We start from the raw sequence: 15,443 nt of genomic DNA, 5'->3' as shown, positions 1-15,443 counted from the left end.
GTGTGAAATTGAACAGCCTGCTGATATTGGGGTCAGATCCTTGGGCAAGATAATGGAGTTCCATTTGACCAACACAAGTCAACATCTTGAGGTAAAAGAAAATGGAGGAAGCGGATTAAAATATGCACCGCTGAAATGTTTATTTAGTGTTATGTTCATGCAACGGTGTTGTACAAAAACATCAAATGCAAATTACAATACTAACAGAAAGGCAAGTTCTGTGTGGAGATGCCTTGTTAGAAACATAGAAACATGGAAAATAGGTGCAGGAGTAGGCCATTCGGCCCTTTGAGCCTGCACCGCCATTCAATATGATCATGGCTGATCATCCAACTCGGTATCCTGTACCTGCCTTCTCTCCATACCCCCTGATCCATTTAGCCACAAGGGCCACATCTAACTCTCCCTTAAATATAGCCAATGAACTGGCCTCAACTACCTTCTGTGGCAGAGAATTCCACAGATTGGCAGATAATTCCACAGATTACAATTGCTTAGCTTAGACCTTCTTGCAGAACTTTAACATTGTCTCAACGTCCATTATGTGCCTTAAGTAACATCAGAAGCATGAAGCCTGTTGCAGCCTAGAACTCTGCATGCATATTCGGATATACGAAACAGACTAATGGTATGTGTTCTATGACTGTGCACACATGCTTGACTCTGGGTGTGAAGTATGTGAAAAGTTTAAGTTGCTGGCACAACTAAGAAATGTCAGATTTTACCCCCAATCCACATATAGTAAGAATTGTCAACATGTCAGCTAAAAGTTGCATTAATGTGTCAAAGAGCAGCACAGTGTAATATATTCACTTTGATGCTATTGCATTAGCTACCATTAAACTGGCAAATTATTCTGAGATCCTATTAGCTGAGCAGAAGAGTAGAGACAGCTTCTGGCAGTAAATACATAGTTGATAAGGTAGTTATTGCTGTCTTATAATTATGGAAGTATGTGTTACGTAAAACCATTTATTTCCTCATTCTTTATCTGAATTTTTACACAATAATTAGGATACAATAAATCAGTACAAGAATCTGAAATCTATTTGGTCATTGAAAATGTCATTGTCCTAGTGATGCTGCAGTTAGTCCAAGAATTACATGGAGATAAAATTGAACACACCTATTCTTTGGATTGCTCTTCTTGTATCTCGTGAATTTGTCAGCTACCTTTGGGTGTTGTTCCATAGTGTCAGCTCGTTCTTTGGTTGGTTCATGGGTGAGCTCGGATGATGTGATAAAGCTACCAGGCTGTTTTTCATGGTGAGGAAGGAGCTTAGCTACAGTCCTCATTTAACAGATGCATAATTATGCAGCTAACATTTACTAAGTGCACTTAAGAGGGCTACTCTTTTTTTCTTAATTCCTGCTCCATTAGCACAAAGAAATGTGCAGACCATAATAATAATAATAATAACTTTATTTATAAAGCACTTTAAACAACTACAGTTGCCACAAAGTGCTGTACATGAGAAATCATGAACAAAAAGCTATTACAAACAATTAAAAACCATTAAAAACCGTAAAACGAAGGACTATAAAAAACACACTAAAAATTAAAAGACATTAAAAGCACTAAAAACAGGAGCAATGCCTCAGCCAGTGTCGAAAGCCAAAGAATAAAAATATGTTTTTAGGGAGGATTTGAAGATGGACAGTGAGGGGGCCTGTCTGATGTGCAGCGGCAAGGTGTTCCAGAGTGCCGGAGCAGCAACAGAAAAGGCTCTATCCCCTCTGAGCTTTCGCTTAGACCTTGGTACCTCAAGGAGCAGCTGATCAGCTGACCTGAGGCACCGGGCAGGAGCATATAGGTGGAGCAGCTCAGAGAGGTAAGGCGGGGCGAGCCCATTCAACGATTTAAAAACAAATAAAAGAATTTTGAAATGAACTCGAAAGTGCACTGGGAGCCAGTGTAGGGAGGCCAAAATTGGCGTAATGTGCTCCCTCTTTCGAGTTCCAGTCAAAAGGCGAGCGGCAGCATTTTGAACAAGCTGGAGATGAGCCAATGAAGCTCGTGCGACTCCAGAGTAGAGTGCGTTACAGTAATCCAGCCTAGATGTAATAAAGGCATGGATTACTGTTTCAAAATGCTCCCGCTCGAGAATGGGCTTCACCTTTGCCAGCTTCCTTAGGTGAAAGAAGCTGGACTTAACCACCGCGCCTATTTGTTTGTCTAGTTTAAAATCACCGTCCATCCTAAAACCCAGGTTCAAGACAGTTGGCTTTACAGACAATGCCAGTGGACCCAAGTCAACAAAGGGAGGTTCACGGCAGCCATTGGGGCCAAACAAAATCACCTCTGTCTTCTCTTCATTAAGTCCCAGAAAGTTTAAGGCCATCCAGGACTTAATGTCCTCAAGACAAGACAGAAGTGATTTTAGAGAATAGTCTTCTTCTTTCCTGAGTGGCATATATAACTGGCTATCATCTGCATAAAAGTGAAAGGAGATGCCATGCCTTCTTAAAATTGAGCCCAGAGGAAGTAGGTATAAGGAGAAGAGCAGGGGCCCTAAAATTGTATAGTAAACTGTGAGACAAGGTGGCGAGCGGGATAGATGATGAAAGGAAATTGACTGTGGTCCAGAAAATGTTACCTGGAGCTATTAAACAACAGATCAAGGGTATTGAATTTTAACATGACCATTGTGCATTGGAACACATATGTGCATACAGCGTCTGTCAAAAATGTGCAAATATGTTTATTAATTATGTTAATTAAATGCACCCAATTAATGAAAGCTGCTGAATGGTTAATCAACTAATAATTGCACCTTGAGTACAAAGATTATGGAACAAAATGAATGGTTTACCGTGCACTCCATATGGGCAATTGCATTCATGTAGGACATGCTCAGCACTTACGATCTAGTCAGTTATGACGTCGTAATTCCAACATGGGTAAATGCAATGGCAGAAATATGTATTTATATATTGCCTTTAAAGCAGTAGATAATTCGCAGTATCATTTGACACAACTGCACAAGGGTAAATTCGAACAGATATCCAAAAGCTTGGACAGACGGGTACATTTTAAGGATTATTTTGCACGAGGGATAAGATTTAGAGAGAACATTCCAGACCTTGGGTAACAGAAAACATGGCCATTCATGTCGGAGCAATCAGATTTGTAGATGATCAAAAGAGGCCAGATTTAAGAAGTAGATTACATTCCGGGCCGAGACTCTTCTGACTGAAGAAGGGTCTCGAGCCAAAACATCACCTATTCCTTTTCACCAGAGATGCTGAGTTACTCCAGCATTTTGCGTCTTTCATTGGTGTAGATCAACATCTACAGTTACTTCCTACACGGATTGAAGAAGTGTCAGTTGTGTGTTGCAAGGATCTGCAAAGATTGTTGAGATGAAAGATCCATTAGTTTGTTTTTTGATGGAGTGTTGTGTGAACTTACTGCACTTTCTCAGATAGGTTAATGATGTGCTTTAATGTCCTATCAAACATGCAAACATGGCTATGGTTTAATGTTTCAATTAATGGATAGTACCTCAGAAATGTCAAACTCCTGTCATGATACGGAGAAGTTTCAGAAATACCATGAGTTCAAGTTCATCACACTTAAACTTGGAGTCAAAAGTACTACAGCTGCACCAAAGTTGCTGAAATCTGAATGTATAAAGGCTTTAGTTATCAGTTTAAAGGAAAGCAACGGGGGATTTTAAAACTGTGGGTACAAGCCACAAAATGATGTTGATGGAACTGATTTTGCTTTTATTGAAGAACAGGAGTACCATCAGATTACATGCTGTAAGACATTAAACCAGATTTAAGCCAGTTATTGTATTTAAACATTCTGATGATGTTAAGATGAATTTCAGCCCAACCCAAAATTCCATCCGCGTAAAAATGAAAAGAACCAAAATCCTGCCCCTCAGCAAAGTAATTGGCACTGTGGATGAAGGGAGAAGCAAATTGAGTGAAACAAAAATCACAATTTGCAATTTGCTACTAAAACCAAAGAAAGGCTCAGCAAAAAATGAATGTTTTTTTTTGAGAAGGACTTTGCTTTTCCAGATGGGGACGTGGTTTTGAACTATGTCATTTTGCCATGAATTTACTTCAACAGATATAAATGCCACATCGTTGTATTAACAATATTAATAATGTAGCGAGAAATTTCCTACTTGTTGATTAATTTATAAAATCTTATTTTTCTAAAATTCCTTTATCTAAAGAAAATGGATATTCTTAGTGAGAAGGTGGGTGAGTTTGTATCCCAATGAAAGTTGGAACAGCTTCTCCGTGGCTGGAAGCACTTGTATGGATTGTGGAAACCATATTAGAGGTGGAAGGAAAGTGTTTAACACAGAATGCAGACAACAGTTTTGCATGGTGCTGAGAGCATTGTCTTCAGTTACGCTACATGCACCGTTGGGAAAACAGTCGGTATAATCAAGGACCACTGACATCACGGTCATTCCCTCTTCTCTATTCTACCATTGGGCAGAAGATTTAAAAGCTTGAAAGCCCGTATCACCAGTCAGCTTCTTCCCTGTTGTTATCAGACTCTTGATGGTTTAGGTTTATTATTGTCACATGTACTAACATAGAAACATAGAAATTAGGTGCAGGAGTAGGCCATTCGGCCCTTCGGCCCTTCGGCCATTCAATATGATCATGGCTGATCATCCAACTCAGTATCCTGTACCTGCCTTCTCTCCATACCTCCTGATCCCTTTAGCCACAAGGGCCACATCTAACTCCCTCTTAAATATAGCTAATGAACTGGCCTCAACTACCTTCTGTGGCAGAGAATTCCACAGATTCACCACTCTCTGTGTGAAAAATGTTTTTCTCATCTCGGTCCTAAAAGATTTCCCCCTTATCCTTAAACTGACATATAGTGAGAAAGTTTATTTTGCATGCTATCCAAACTGATCAGATATATCATACATAGATACAATCAGTTCAAACTCAAGTACAATAGATAGAGCAACGGGAAAGATATTGAGTGCAGAATGTTGTTCTCTGCATTGTAGCGCATCAGTTCCTTAGACAAAGTCCGATGCCATTGGGGTAGAGGTGAAACAAAAGATACACTATCTTATGAAATAACTGTTCAGAAGCCTGATAACAGAAGGGAAGAAGCTGTTCCTGAGTCTGGTGGTGCAAGCTTTCAAGTTTTAGTATCCAAAGCCAGAAGGGAGCAGGGATAAGAAAGTATGCCCGGGTGGGACAATTCTCTGATTATGATGGCTGCTTTTTCGAGATGGCACGGTACAGATGGAGTTAAAGGTGGGAAATCTGGCCTGTATGACGGCTGGGCTGCATCCACAAATTTGCAATTTATTGTGCTCTTGGGCAGAGCTAATCCTAAACGAAACTGTGATGCATCCCTACAGTATGCATTCTATGCTGCATCTGTAGAAGTTTCTAAGTCACAGGAGACATGCTGAACTATTTCAGTCTCCTAAGGAAGTTGATGCATTGGTGTGCCTTCTTGGCTGTCCCATCAATGTGGTTGGTCCATGACAGATCATTGGTAACATTAATGTCAAGGTACTTTCCACATTCGCACCATTGATGCTGACTGGAGCATGTACTCCTCCATGCTTCCTGCAGTCAGTCACCAGCTCCTTCATCTTCTTGACATTGAGGAAGAAGTTATTGGCCTGAATGGACCTCTCATGAGCTAAGGATGTATTCCACTTGACCTTATTTGGGGCTTTGCACTTTTTCTTATCACCACTTTCATGACACCTGCAACCTTCACTCGATTTCCTTTCTCCCTGTGCACAACCTGCTGCACTCATGTATAATATTATTGCACTCGCGTAGAAACAAAGAACCGCAGATGCCGGTTAGTACACAAAAGAACACAAAATGCTGGAGTAACTCAGCGGGTCAGGCAACATCTATGGAGAATATGGATAGTGACTTTTCAGGGGGTCTTGACCCAAAACGTCACCTAGCCATGTCCTCCAGAGATATTACCTGACCCGCTGAGTTACTTCAGCACTTTGTGTCCTTTTGAGGATTGCACTCTGCATGGTGTGATCTTCCAGGATTGAAGACAAGGCAACCTATTTCACTAACGTGGTACACAGGAAATAATAACCCAATGTAGCGACGCCTACTGGCGCACGCTGGTATCGAACCCGGCGTTCGGAAGCCACGGTCATGTGACTCGATGGGGGCGGCTTGTTTTCGCACGGTTTTGCTTTCGCGCGGTTAGTTCAGCAATGACCACCGATGTGGCTAGACGTATCTAGAGAACCTGTTTACTGAAAAGTGAATTTTCGAATAAAAGTTTGTTTAAAACTTCAGTTGTCGTTCTTGAGACCACCAAACCAATACCAATATCACATGGGCTGTGATGGAGACGCAGAGGCAGAGCTTAACCACTCTTGGGATATGATATTTAACTGCCCTTTGCAACCCCATATTGACTGCCCAAGGTTAGTTAATACTATTCAGTCTTCATTGCAATCCCTTTACATAGCCTGGAAGAGAAATATGGATAACTGAATGGAGAATAAAGCTCTGACCATCCTAGGCAAGATTAACCATCATCAAAGACAATCAGATTCAACCTGACCACCAGAAATAAAGTTCCCTCCACTCTTTCCCCAACCATGTACCTAACCCTATTGGCAATCTCACAAAACAAACCTCCGATCAATCTGACCGTCCCCGTTTACAATTTGTCTCTGTTGGCTTTGTTGTTAACTTCTCCTAGCTGACAATGATCTATTCTACATTTTCCTTGATCTCCATCCCCTTTGCCTCATTTTCCCACCTTGGACTTCCTTATCTCTGTATCTCCCTCTGCCCTGACTCAGTTTGAAGAAGGGTCTCGATCCGAAACGTCACCCATTCCTTCTATCCAGAGATGCTGCCTGTCCCGCTGAGTTACTCCAGCAGTTTGTGTCTATCTTCGGTTCAAACCAGCATCTGCAGTTCCTTCCTACTTATTAATTGTTAACATTTGTTAAAATTTACGTTTTCGATCATCGCATCCGCTATTTCATTGCTTGAGAATGTCATCCATTTGATTTTTGATCGTTCATCGAAATTCGAGGGGATCCATCTACATATGGATGGTATTATTTCCTGGCTGTTATTCTACTAATGAGGAAGATAACATCAATATTTGCATTCTGTTACAGGTGAACCTGGGGAAAAAGGGGAGAAAGGAGAACCTGGAAGAATAGGAAAAGTTGGCCCACTTGGACAGTCAGGTAACCAAACTGGGTCTTTTGCATTTTCTTTAATATCTGATTCGTATATCTTCTGCATGCCACGCATTGCATACGATATCCACTGTAAAAATTACCAGAACTTGTCCATATATTTATTCTGATGCCAAACTATCCTGCAATAACGTGGTGTTCCATTGTTTCTCACAAAGGAACCAAAAGGAAAAAGGGAAAATGGATGTAATTTTATGCTTGTGATTTTTTTAAATTCCATTTTACTTGTTTCCAATCTGGGATTTAGGTGGAGATGCTTTAGCAAAGAAACTTTAGGTATTTTATTTGCTCCAGAATCGATGAATGTGTCTAAATGCCCAACTAGATTCTAAAAATAAGTTTGATTGAATAAACATGTAATTAACAAGTGAAGTATTTGTCAAAGTTTCAATTTAATTTTTCTAATATAAATTAAAAATAAGATAATGTCAATAACGACACCTAAATCTGGACTGGGTAAGAATAAATTCCATCAAGAACTGAGCTTAATTCCAGATCTTAAAAATGCTTTTATGGTTTCTATTAGGCTATTAAGTATTGACAAAGCTACTTTAAATTCTGGAGAAGTGTGAAAAATTCATTAATGCAAATGAGTCAAAAATGTCTAGAGTTTTAGAGACCCCATCATTGATTTTATTTAACATATTGACAAGAGGATTTTGTTTTGATTGGCAGATGCTAAAAAATCTCAATAATTATGCAATATTTTTCCCCAAGAGAATTAACTATCCCCCTCTGTTGAAAAAGAGTTCCATCAGATTTGTCGATGTAAGTTAGCTCATTGAATTGTAAATCCCCCTGGATATGATTGAAAATTATTTTCAATTAAAGCTCTTGCTGGCTGTGAAAGCATAATCTAATCCTATCTGTGTAAAACAGGTTGAAATCAAAGTGTCAGGGAACTAAATATGAAATTCTTGAGTGTGAATGTCAGCTTCATTGGAAACATTTTATTATTTTCTAAACATGAAAACTTGCATTAAAATTCCTGTCACGTTAATGATAGCGAGTCAAAAACATGGGCTGCTCACCCTGTTCAAAGTTAAATGTCGACACATACAATGGTGCTATAGGGATGGAGATTCACTGTAAGAGTGTGGAGTGATTGTAATATACGTTTGTAGATCTGCTTCTGTGGCTCACACTAATAGTCATCTGGATTGGGTGCCATGTTAATCATTGCAACAGTTCAACATTATTTTTCCCGGTTTATGTGTTTTGTTACTTTAACCTGCTGCAAACTTAGTGTAAACAGAATGTAAAGTGTCATGGACACTACCTTTTCTTGACACTTAAATGCGTGTTGGGTATATGAACTCATGGCTAATCTGATTTAATTGATTCAAATGGAGAGAGCGTGTCACCTTTGGAGTTTAATCAGAGCATGTGCGAGGTGTTGCAGGTCGAATGCAAGGGATATATAGTTAATGGCAAGACCCTTAACAGCAATGATGTATAGAGGGATCCCGAGGTCCGTCCATAACTTGTGTATGGTAGAGACATTAGGGACTAAAGGGCCTGTTCCTGTGCTGTATTGTTCTATGTTTATGCTGCCTGGTTTTTCAATAGTTTTAATGTCCAGCTGGCATTAACTGTTTTGTTTATTGACTTGGCCACTATGGTGAGTGGCCTGCTCCAGTTACAGACAATCCGTACAATTTAAAGATAGATTGCACCTCTCAGGTAGGAGAAGGATTGTGGTTGGAGCAGATGCAGGCAGCCATGCAAGAAGCGAATCTCACTTGGGGAAACATTGAAAACATTGACGCAACATGGGAGACAGTGAGCTTCAAGGTTTTCAGATGTTGCAGTGGAAGCCTTGGTATAGCCAGCCTATAGAACAATTAAGTCCTTCTCAAAGCAGAGTAGGCACACTTAGGCTGTGGAAGAGCACTGCAGAATTTAGTGGCAGGAATCGTCCAAAGCATGTAGAATCAGTCCCTCCAGCGGACCTCGCATCAGAAGTTAATGGCAGTGAACGCATCTTCAAATAGCATCGCAACCCCAATGTTACCATTCCAGCACATTACCAATTTGATTCATAGAAATATAGAAAATAGGTGCCCTTCGAGCCTGCACTGCCATTCAATATGTTCATGGCTGATCATCCAACTCGGTATCCTGTACCTGCCTTCTCTCCATACCCCCTGATCCCTTTAGCCACAAGGGCCACATCTAACTCCCTCTTAAATATAGCCAATGAACTGGCCTCAACTACCTTCTGTGGCTGAGAATTCCACAGATTCACCACTCTCTGTGTAAAAAATGATTTTCTCATCTCGGTCCTAAAAGACTTCCCTCTTATCCTTAAACTGTGACCCCTTGTTCTGGACTTCCCCAACATCGGGAATAATCTTCCTGCATCTAGCCTGTCTAACCCCTTAAGAATTTTGTAAGTTTCTATAAGATCCTCCCTCAATCTTCTAAATTATAGCGAGTACAAGCCGAGTCTATCCAGTCTTTCTTCATATGAAAGTCCTGACTTCCCAGGAATCAGTCTGGTGAACCTTCTCTGTACTCCCTCTATGGCAAGAATGTCTTTCCTCAGATTTGGAGACAAAAACTGTACGCGATACTCCAGGTGTGGTCTCACCAAAAATGATTTTCTTATCTCGGTCCTAAAAGACTTCCCCCTTATCCTTAAACTGTGACCCCTTATTGTGGACTTCCCTAACATCGGGAACAATCCTCCTGCATCTAGCCTGTCCAACCCCTCATGTCCATCATTGGTTGGTCACACAATTGTCAGACTTAGCTGGATTGTGAACATCAAACCTGCATCACGGAACGTAACCTCAATACCTGCTATTCAATCAAGAGAGCAAAAGCATGCAGATTTGAAGGCACAGGAACAATCGGAAATGGACATAAATCCAGGTCTTGTCACCTGTGTCGAACATAGAACAGTGCCGCACAGAAAGAGGCCCTTCAGCCCAGGAGCAGAAATCACTAGCAAAACATGGGGGGGGACACAATTTCTTAGCGGCCGCGTGCATGCGCGCACACACACACACATGCACACGCAAGGCTTCGGAGGTTTCGGCCGTGGGCCATGTGGACCAAAGAACATAGAGCTATGATCTTTGCTGTGGACAGTAACATCGGGAGCTGACCTGGTTGGTCACCGACACCGAACTCCAGCAACAGCAACTTCGTCCGCCCCAAATCGTGGGCTTGAATTGGCCCGTTAGCGGGGCCTTTCATCGACCAGAGCAGCTTAAAATCGGCCGGCGGGGGCTTCAACATCGGGAGTCTTGATCACCTTGATGCAGCAGTTTGATTTTAAGCCTGTGCGGTCGATGAAAGGCCCCGCGTATGGGCCGATTCAGACCTTAGCGTCTGATACCCGATTGAATCATTCAAAAGCTACAATGTGATAAATAACACGTAAACAAATACAACTGAAGCAAATAAACGCAAACAGAAGATCCAACCTTGGAGGGGGGAGAGAGAGAGATGGGAAGAAAATATTAAATAACGCGAGTGATCTGAATGACAGACTTACCTGCAAGCCAGCCAGGAAGCCGGTTCGACCAGATTCCTTAATGACCTGACCCATTTAAATCCGATACCCGTTTAAATCTTTCTTATCCACCAAAACATCCAATTAGTTCAAATGGTAATTGTACCCACATCAGACAGCTTTGGAAGGTCAAAGCACAATTGGTGACACATCGTGTTAATACGGTGTTAATAGAGACATTTAACAAGCGCTTAACAGTGACACCCCCACTGTCTCGCGGAAAGCGGAGATTTATTATTATTTTTTCACCGAATTTCAAAATCCAGATTACAAAACATGGGGGGGTTGTCCCCCACCTCTCAAAGCATGGAGGGACGTGTCTCCCCCCCCGAGGAATTCCGCCCATGCTTCAGCCCACCGTGTCCAGTCTGAACATGATGCCAAGTTAAACTAATCTCTCTGTCTGCACATGATCTACTATATCACTCGATTCCCTTCATATCCATGTGCCTATCTAAAAGCCTTTTAAATGCCACTATTATGCTACCTCCACCATTAACCCAGGCACCCACCATTCTCCGTGTGTATTAAAAATAAACTTGGGCCACAAATCTATAAATTTTGCACCCCTCAGTTTAAAGCTATGCTCTCTAGCCTTCAACGTTTCCATCCTGGGAAAAGGTTTCTGACTGTCGTAGAATTTTATAGACTTTTATCAGGTCACCCCAGAGCTTCGTGAAACCGATCGCTTGGAACTAGCTTAGCAGTGGCGGTGATTAGCTTAGCACACTGAGACCCAATGTGTTGCATCGCTGGTCTCATGACTCATTGTTCCTGGGCTCTGCAGTGGATGCTCAATCACCTGTTGTAGAACACGGTCCCACACGGGAAAAGAAAGGAATTCCTCCACTTCCGTGCTCTGTTGATGTGTGACCATCGGTTGTGAATCATGGAGATGAATTTCCAACATCCAAGCAGCTGTGCATTCTGTTTCACTTTCAGACAGAACGCTGTACCAGCCTGATTTCACCTGGTACAACAATGGAAAGGTTGCTATTGAGCTTGATGATAACTTTGATCTGTGTCTCGCACACGCGTGTGGCCTACATACATCAAAGGTCGCGAGCAATGTAGTGAAGCAGACCATTGATGGCGTATCGAATCCACTGTGTGGACCACTCAAGAGTCAAGAGTATTTAATTGTCATACGTACTGACAATGGACAATGAAATTCTTACTTGCAGTAGTTTAATAGACCTACAAACGCAATAGACACAGCTAAATAACACTTAAAATAAATCAGTAAATTAACAACTGTAATACTAGGCAAAAAAAAAGAAGTCTTTAGTGCACCCAAAGACACAGTTTATAGAGGTTCATAGTTGCTGAGGCTAGTGTTGTGTAGTGTTCAAGAGCCTGAGGGTTACTTGGAAGAAGCTGTTTTTGAACCTGGTGGTCACGTTTCTTCATCTCCTGTACCGATTTCGCGATGGTAATAGCAAAATAAGCGCATGGCCAGGGTGGTGTGCTTTTTTTTGATGATATTAGCTACCTTTTTCAGGCAGCCCCTCCTGCAGATCCCTTCAGTGATGGGAAGGTCAGTGGAATGGAATGGGCATACAACCTTGTAATCTTCTTTGTTTCTGAGTTTTCGAGTTGGAGTCCATTGGACCCTTGCAGTGCTTGACGAAGCAGATATCAGGATGAGTGCATTACGTCACATGACCTTACCATCATGAGATAACAATCGTTGCCATCAGCTTTACAGCAATCAGGAGTGGAAGTACAGGGGTGGAAGTGGAAGCAGTAAGGATAGCTCAACAACCACCAGTTGTCACACAGCATGGCACTGGCCCTTCCGCCCACATAACCTATGCCAACCCATTTACACTAATCCTTCACTAATCTAATTTTTAAGAGTGATATGGAATATTTTGTTAGGTCCAAATATCAAGGGGCATCGATCTGAGAAAAAGATGGAATTGACATGTATGTCAGCCATGATACAACTGAATAGCAAGTAAGTAAGTTTATTGGCCAAGTATTCACATACAAGGAATTTGCCTTGGTGCTCTGCCCACAAGTAGTGCCAGAAATTAATCTGTTATCAATTCCATCTCTCTCACTGCTTGTAAAAGTCAAGGAGAAAATTGCACACTGCTTATTTGTAACTAAACAAAACTGAATTGATTGAAATGAAGATGACTAATTCTAGTGTAACTTTGTGCACTGAGACCCCTAGAGCTATGCCATGGGGAGATTCGTCTCCTGTTAGGGTCTCCCATGCTGCGCAGGTCGAAGGGTAGAGGCGAGATGAAGAGCGATCCACTGGTCCTCCAGGTTGGAGGTTGAGCACAGGGCTAACAACCCTGTCTCGTAAAACAAATATGTTACAGAAACAGCAACTGAAGGAATCAACACTACTGGGCATGATGGACTTCCTGGGCTATCGACAGATGCTAGGATGAATGAAGAATCTTTAGAATATTTTGGCCAAACACCATATCCAACCAAGATCTCCTTGCTCAATGCCGACAAGAGAGCATGGACACCATCATCATGAGAAGGTGCTGGAACTGGATTGGCCATATACTGACAAGAGAACCAGACAACATCCCAAGAATAGCCCTGCACTGGACACCGGAAGGGAAAAGGAAAAGAGGGAGACCCAAAACCACCTGGCATCGAACTGTAGAGGAGGAAATTAAAACAATGGACCTGACCTAGGGTAGTGTCCAGAAGCTAGTCCAGAACAGACAGGAGTGGAGGACCTTCGTTGCTGCCCTACATGCCAGGAGGCATAATAGGCAGTAAGTAAGTAAGTACGTTTGTGCACTGAATAACTAAGAATCCAAGATAGACACAAAATGCTGGAGTAACTCAGGGTCAGGCAGCATCTCTGGAGAAAAAAGATGGGCGACGTTTCGGGTCAGAACCCTTCTTCAGACTCATCCTTTTTCTCCAGAGCTGCCTGACCAGCTGAGTTACTCCAACATTTTGTGTCCATCTTCGGTATAAACCAGTATAATAAGGTAGTTCCTTTCTACACAGACTATGAATCCAATGCACTTATATAGAAGTTGGGATATTTAAATCTGCTTGCGGCCTGGATAATCAGCAAATCATTTTTCAGTGACTTTGGATCTCAGAAAAAGTGAACTATTTCCCACAAGCTGCGCCTCTTTGTTTGTACCTCCCAAGCAGTCGAACCGCCACTGCGTGTCATTTGATCATAAATTAACCTTGAAATGTCATTAGCTCACCAGCTACAACATGCGCTTGTTTAAGAGAACACTGCTTGTAAGTGGTCTGGCACTGTGCTTCAAATAAAGGACAGGAGGTCACCACTAGCATAGCCAGAGAACATATCCAAATGACTAGCTGCTTATTCCATGTGTTTATAAGTATTTGTATTTATGGATCAAATGTCAGTTTTTTAATTATTTCTGTTTAAATCTGTGGACCTCCAAAGTTTTGGAACAAAAGTTCAAACCTCAGCTATAGCTACGTTTTAGCAGAAGTGTTGAGGCAGATCTAGCAGTATGACAGTCATTAACTCGCTTTCTATAAAGCATGAGAACACTGTTGCAGTGTGTTCAGCCATTTCAAAGCGCTCTGAGTCCTCATCAACTCCAGTTTCTTCTACGCTAATGTTCCAAGTTTCACTACCTAATGCAGATATAGTTTAGAGATACAGCACGGGAACAGGCCCTTTGGCCCATTGAGTCTGCGCCGAACAGCGATTACCCCATAAACGTAGCGCTATCCTAGACACTAGGGACAATTTACAATTTTTACCAAACCCAATTAACCTAAAATCCTGTACATCTTTGGAGTGTGAGGAAACTGGAGCACCTGCAGAGACCCCATGTTGTCACAGACAGAACATACAGACTCCACACAGACCACACCCATAGTCAGGATCAAACCCGGGACTCTGGAACTATAAGGCAGCAACTCTACTGCTGCGCCACTGTGCCACCCCTAATTGCTTGAATATTTTTTAGACGAGTTGCAGAGGTTCATTGGGTGGATTCTCCACATCTGCCGTTATAATAGAAGGAAAATAGCAGCTTGACAATGAATACCATTCATATTCTTTCTTAATTGGAGTCGGTTAAAACCATGTAAGGGGAAAAGCTTAGTCCAAAAAGTGACTGCTGCTAATTTTTAGTCAAATTAATCTACAACACATGGATAAACATTTTGATACAACACATGGATAAACAGGAGAAAAACATTTTTCACATAGAGAGTGGTGAATCTCTGGAATTCTCTGCCACAGAAGGTAGTTGAGGCCAGTTCATTGGCTTTATTTAAGAGGGAGTTAGATGTGGCCCTTGTGGTCAAGGGGATCAGGGGGTATGGAGAGAAGGCAGGTACGGGATACTGAGTTGGATGATCAGCCATGATCATATTGAATGGTGGTGCAGGCTGGAAAGGGCCGAATGGCCTACTCCTGCACCTATTTTCTATTTTTCTATAATTTCCAGAAACCGCCATCTTCAGTTTTGTGAAGTGCCTTTTTTACGAATACCTATCTAATTGGTCATGCTACTGTGCATACGTGACATAATTCTAGGGGTGCTGGTGATGAGGCTTGTAGATTTATGGATCAAATTTATTTATACTACTTGAAGTGTTTTTATTTGTTCATATTTCCCAGTAAAAAACTAACAGCAAATATACTCTTGATAATCACAAACATTTCTGATTTTTGTTTGGAGGGGGTGTCGAAATTAGTCCCTTGAAATGGGAAAGATTGTGTT

The 15,443-nt window shown here is 41.7% G+C and overlaps 1 protein-coding gene across 4 annotated transcripts in view; it reads left to right on the top strand.

Annotated features, from left to right (window-relative positions):
• colec11 (collectin subfamily member 11) overlaps positions 1-15,443 on the top strand; it is a 42,045-nt gene that overhangs the window by 19,724 nt on the left and 6,878 nt on the right. For all 4 annotated transcript variants that reach the window (XM_033021661.1, XM_033021660.1, XM_033021658.1 and 1 more), the window contains exon 3: positions 7,128-7,199. In XM_033021661.1, coding sequence (XP_032877552.1) covers positions 7,128-7,199 — 72 coding nt within the window. The remainder of the gene's footprint in view (positions 1-7,127; positions 7,200-15,443) is intronic.

The sequence above is a fragment of the Amblyraja radiata genome, chromosome 5 (genome assembly GCF_010909765.2).
Source record: "Amblyraja radiata isolate CabotCenter1 chromosome 5, sAmbRad1.1.pri, whole genome shotgun sequence".
NCBI classification, from domain to species: Eukaryota; Metazoa; Chordata; class Chondrichthyes; order Rajiformes; family Rajidae; genus Amblyraja; species Amblyraja radiata.
This window is presented reverse-complemented; position numbering and strand designations above follow the sequence as displayed.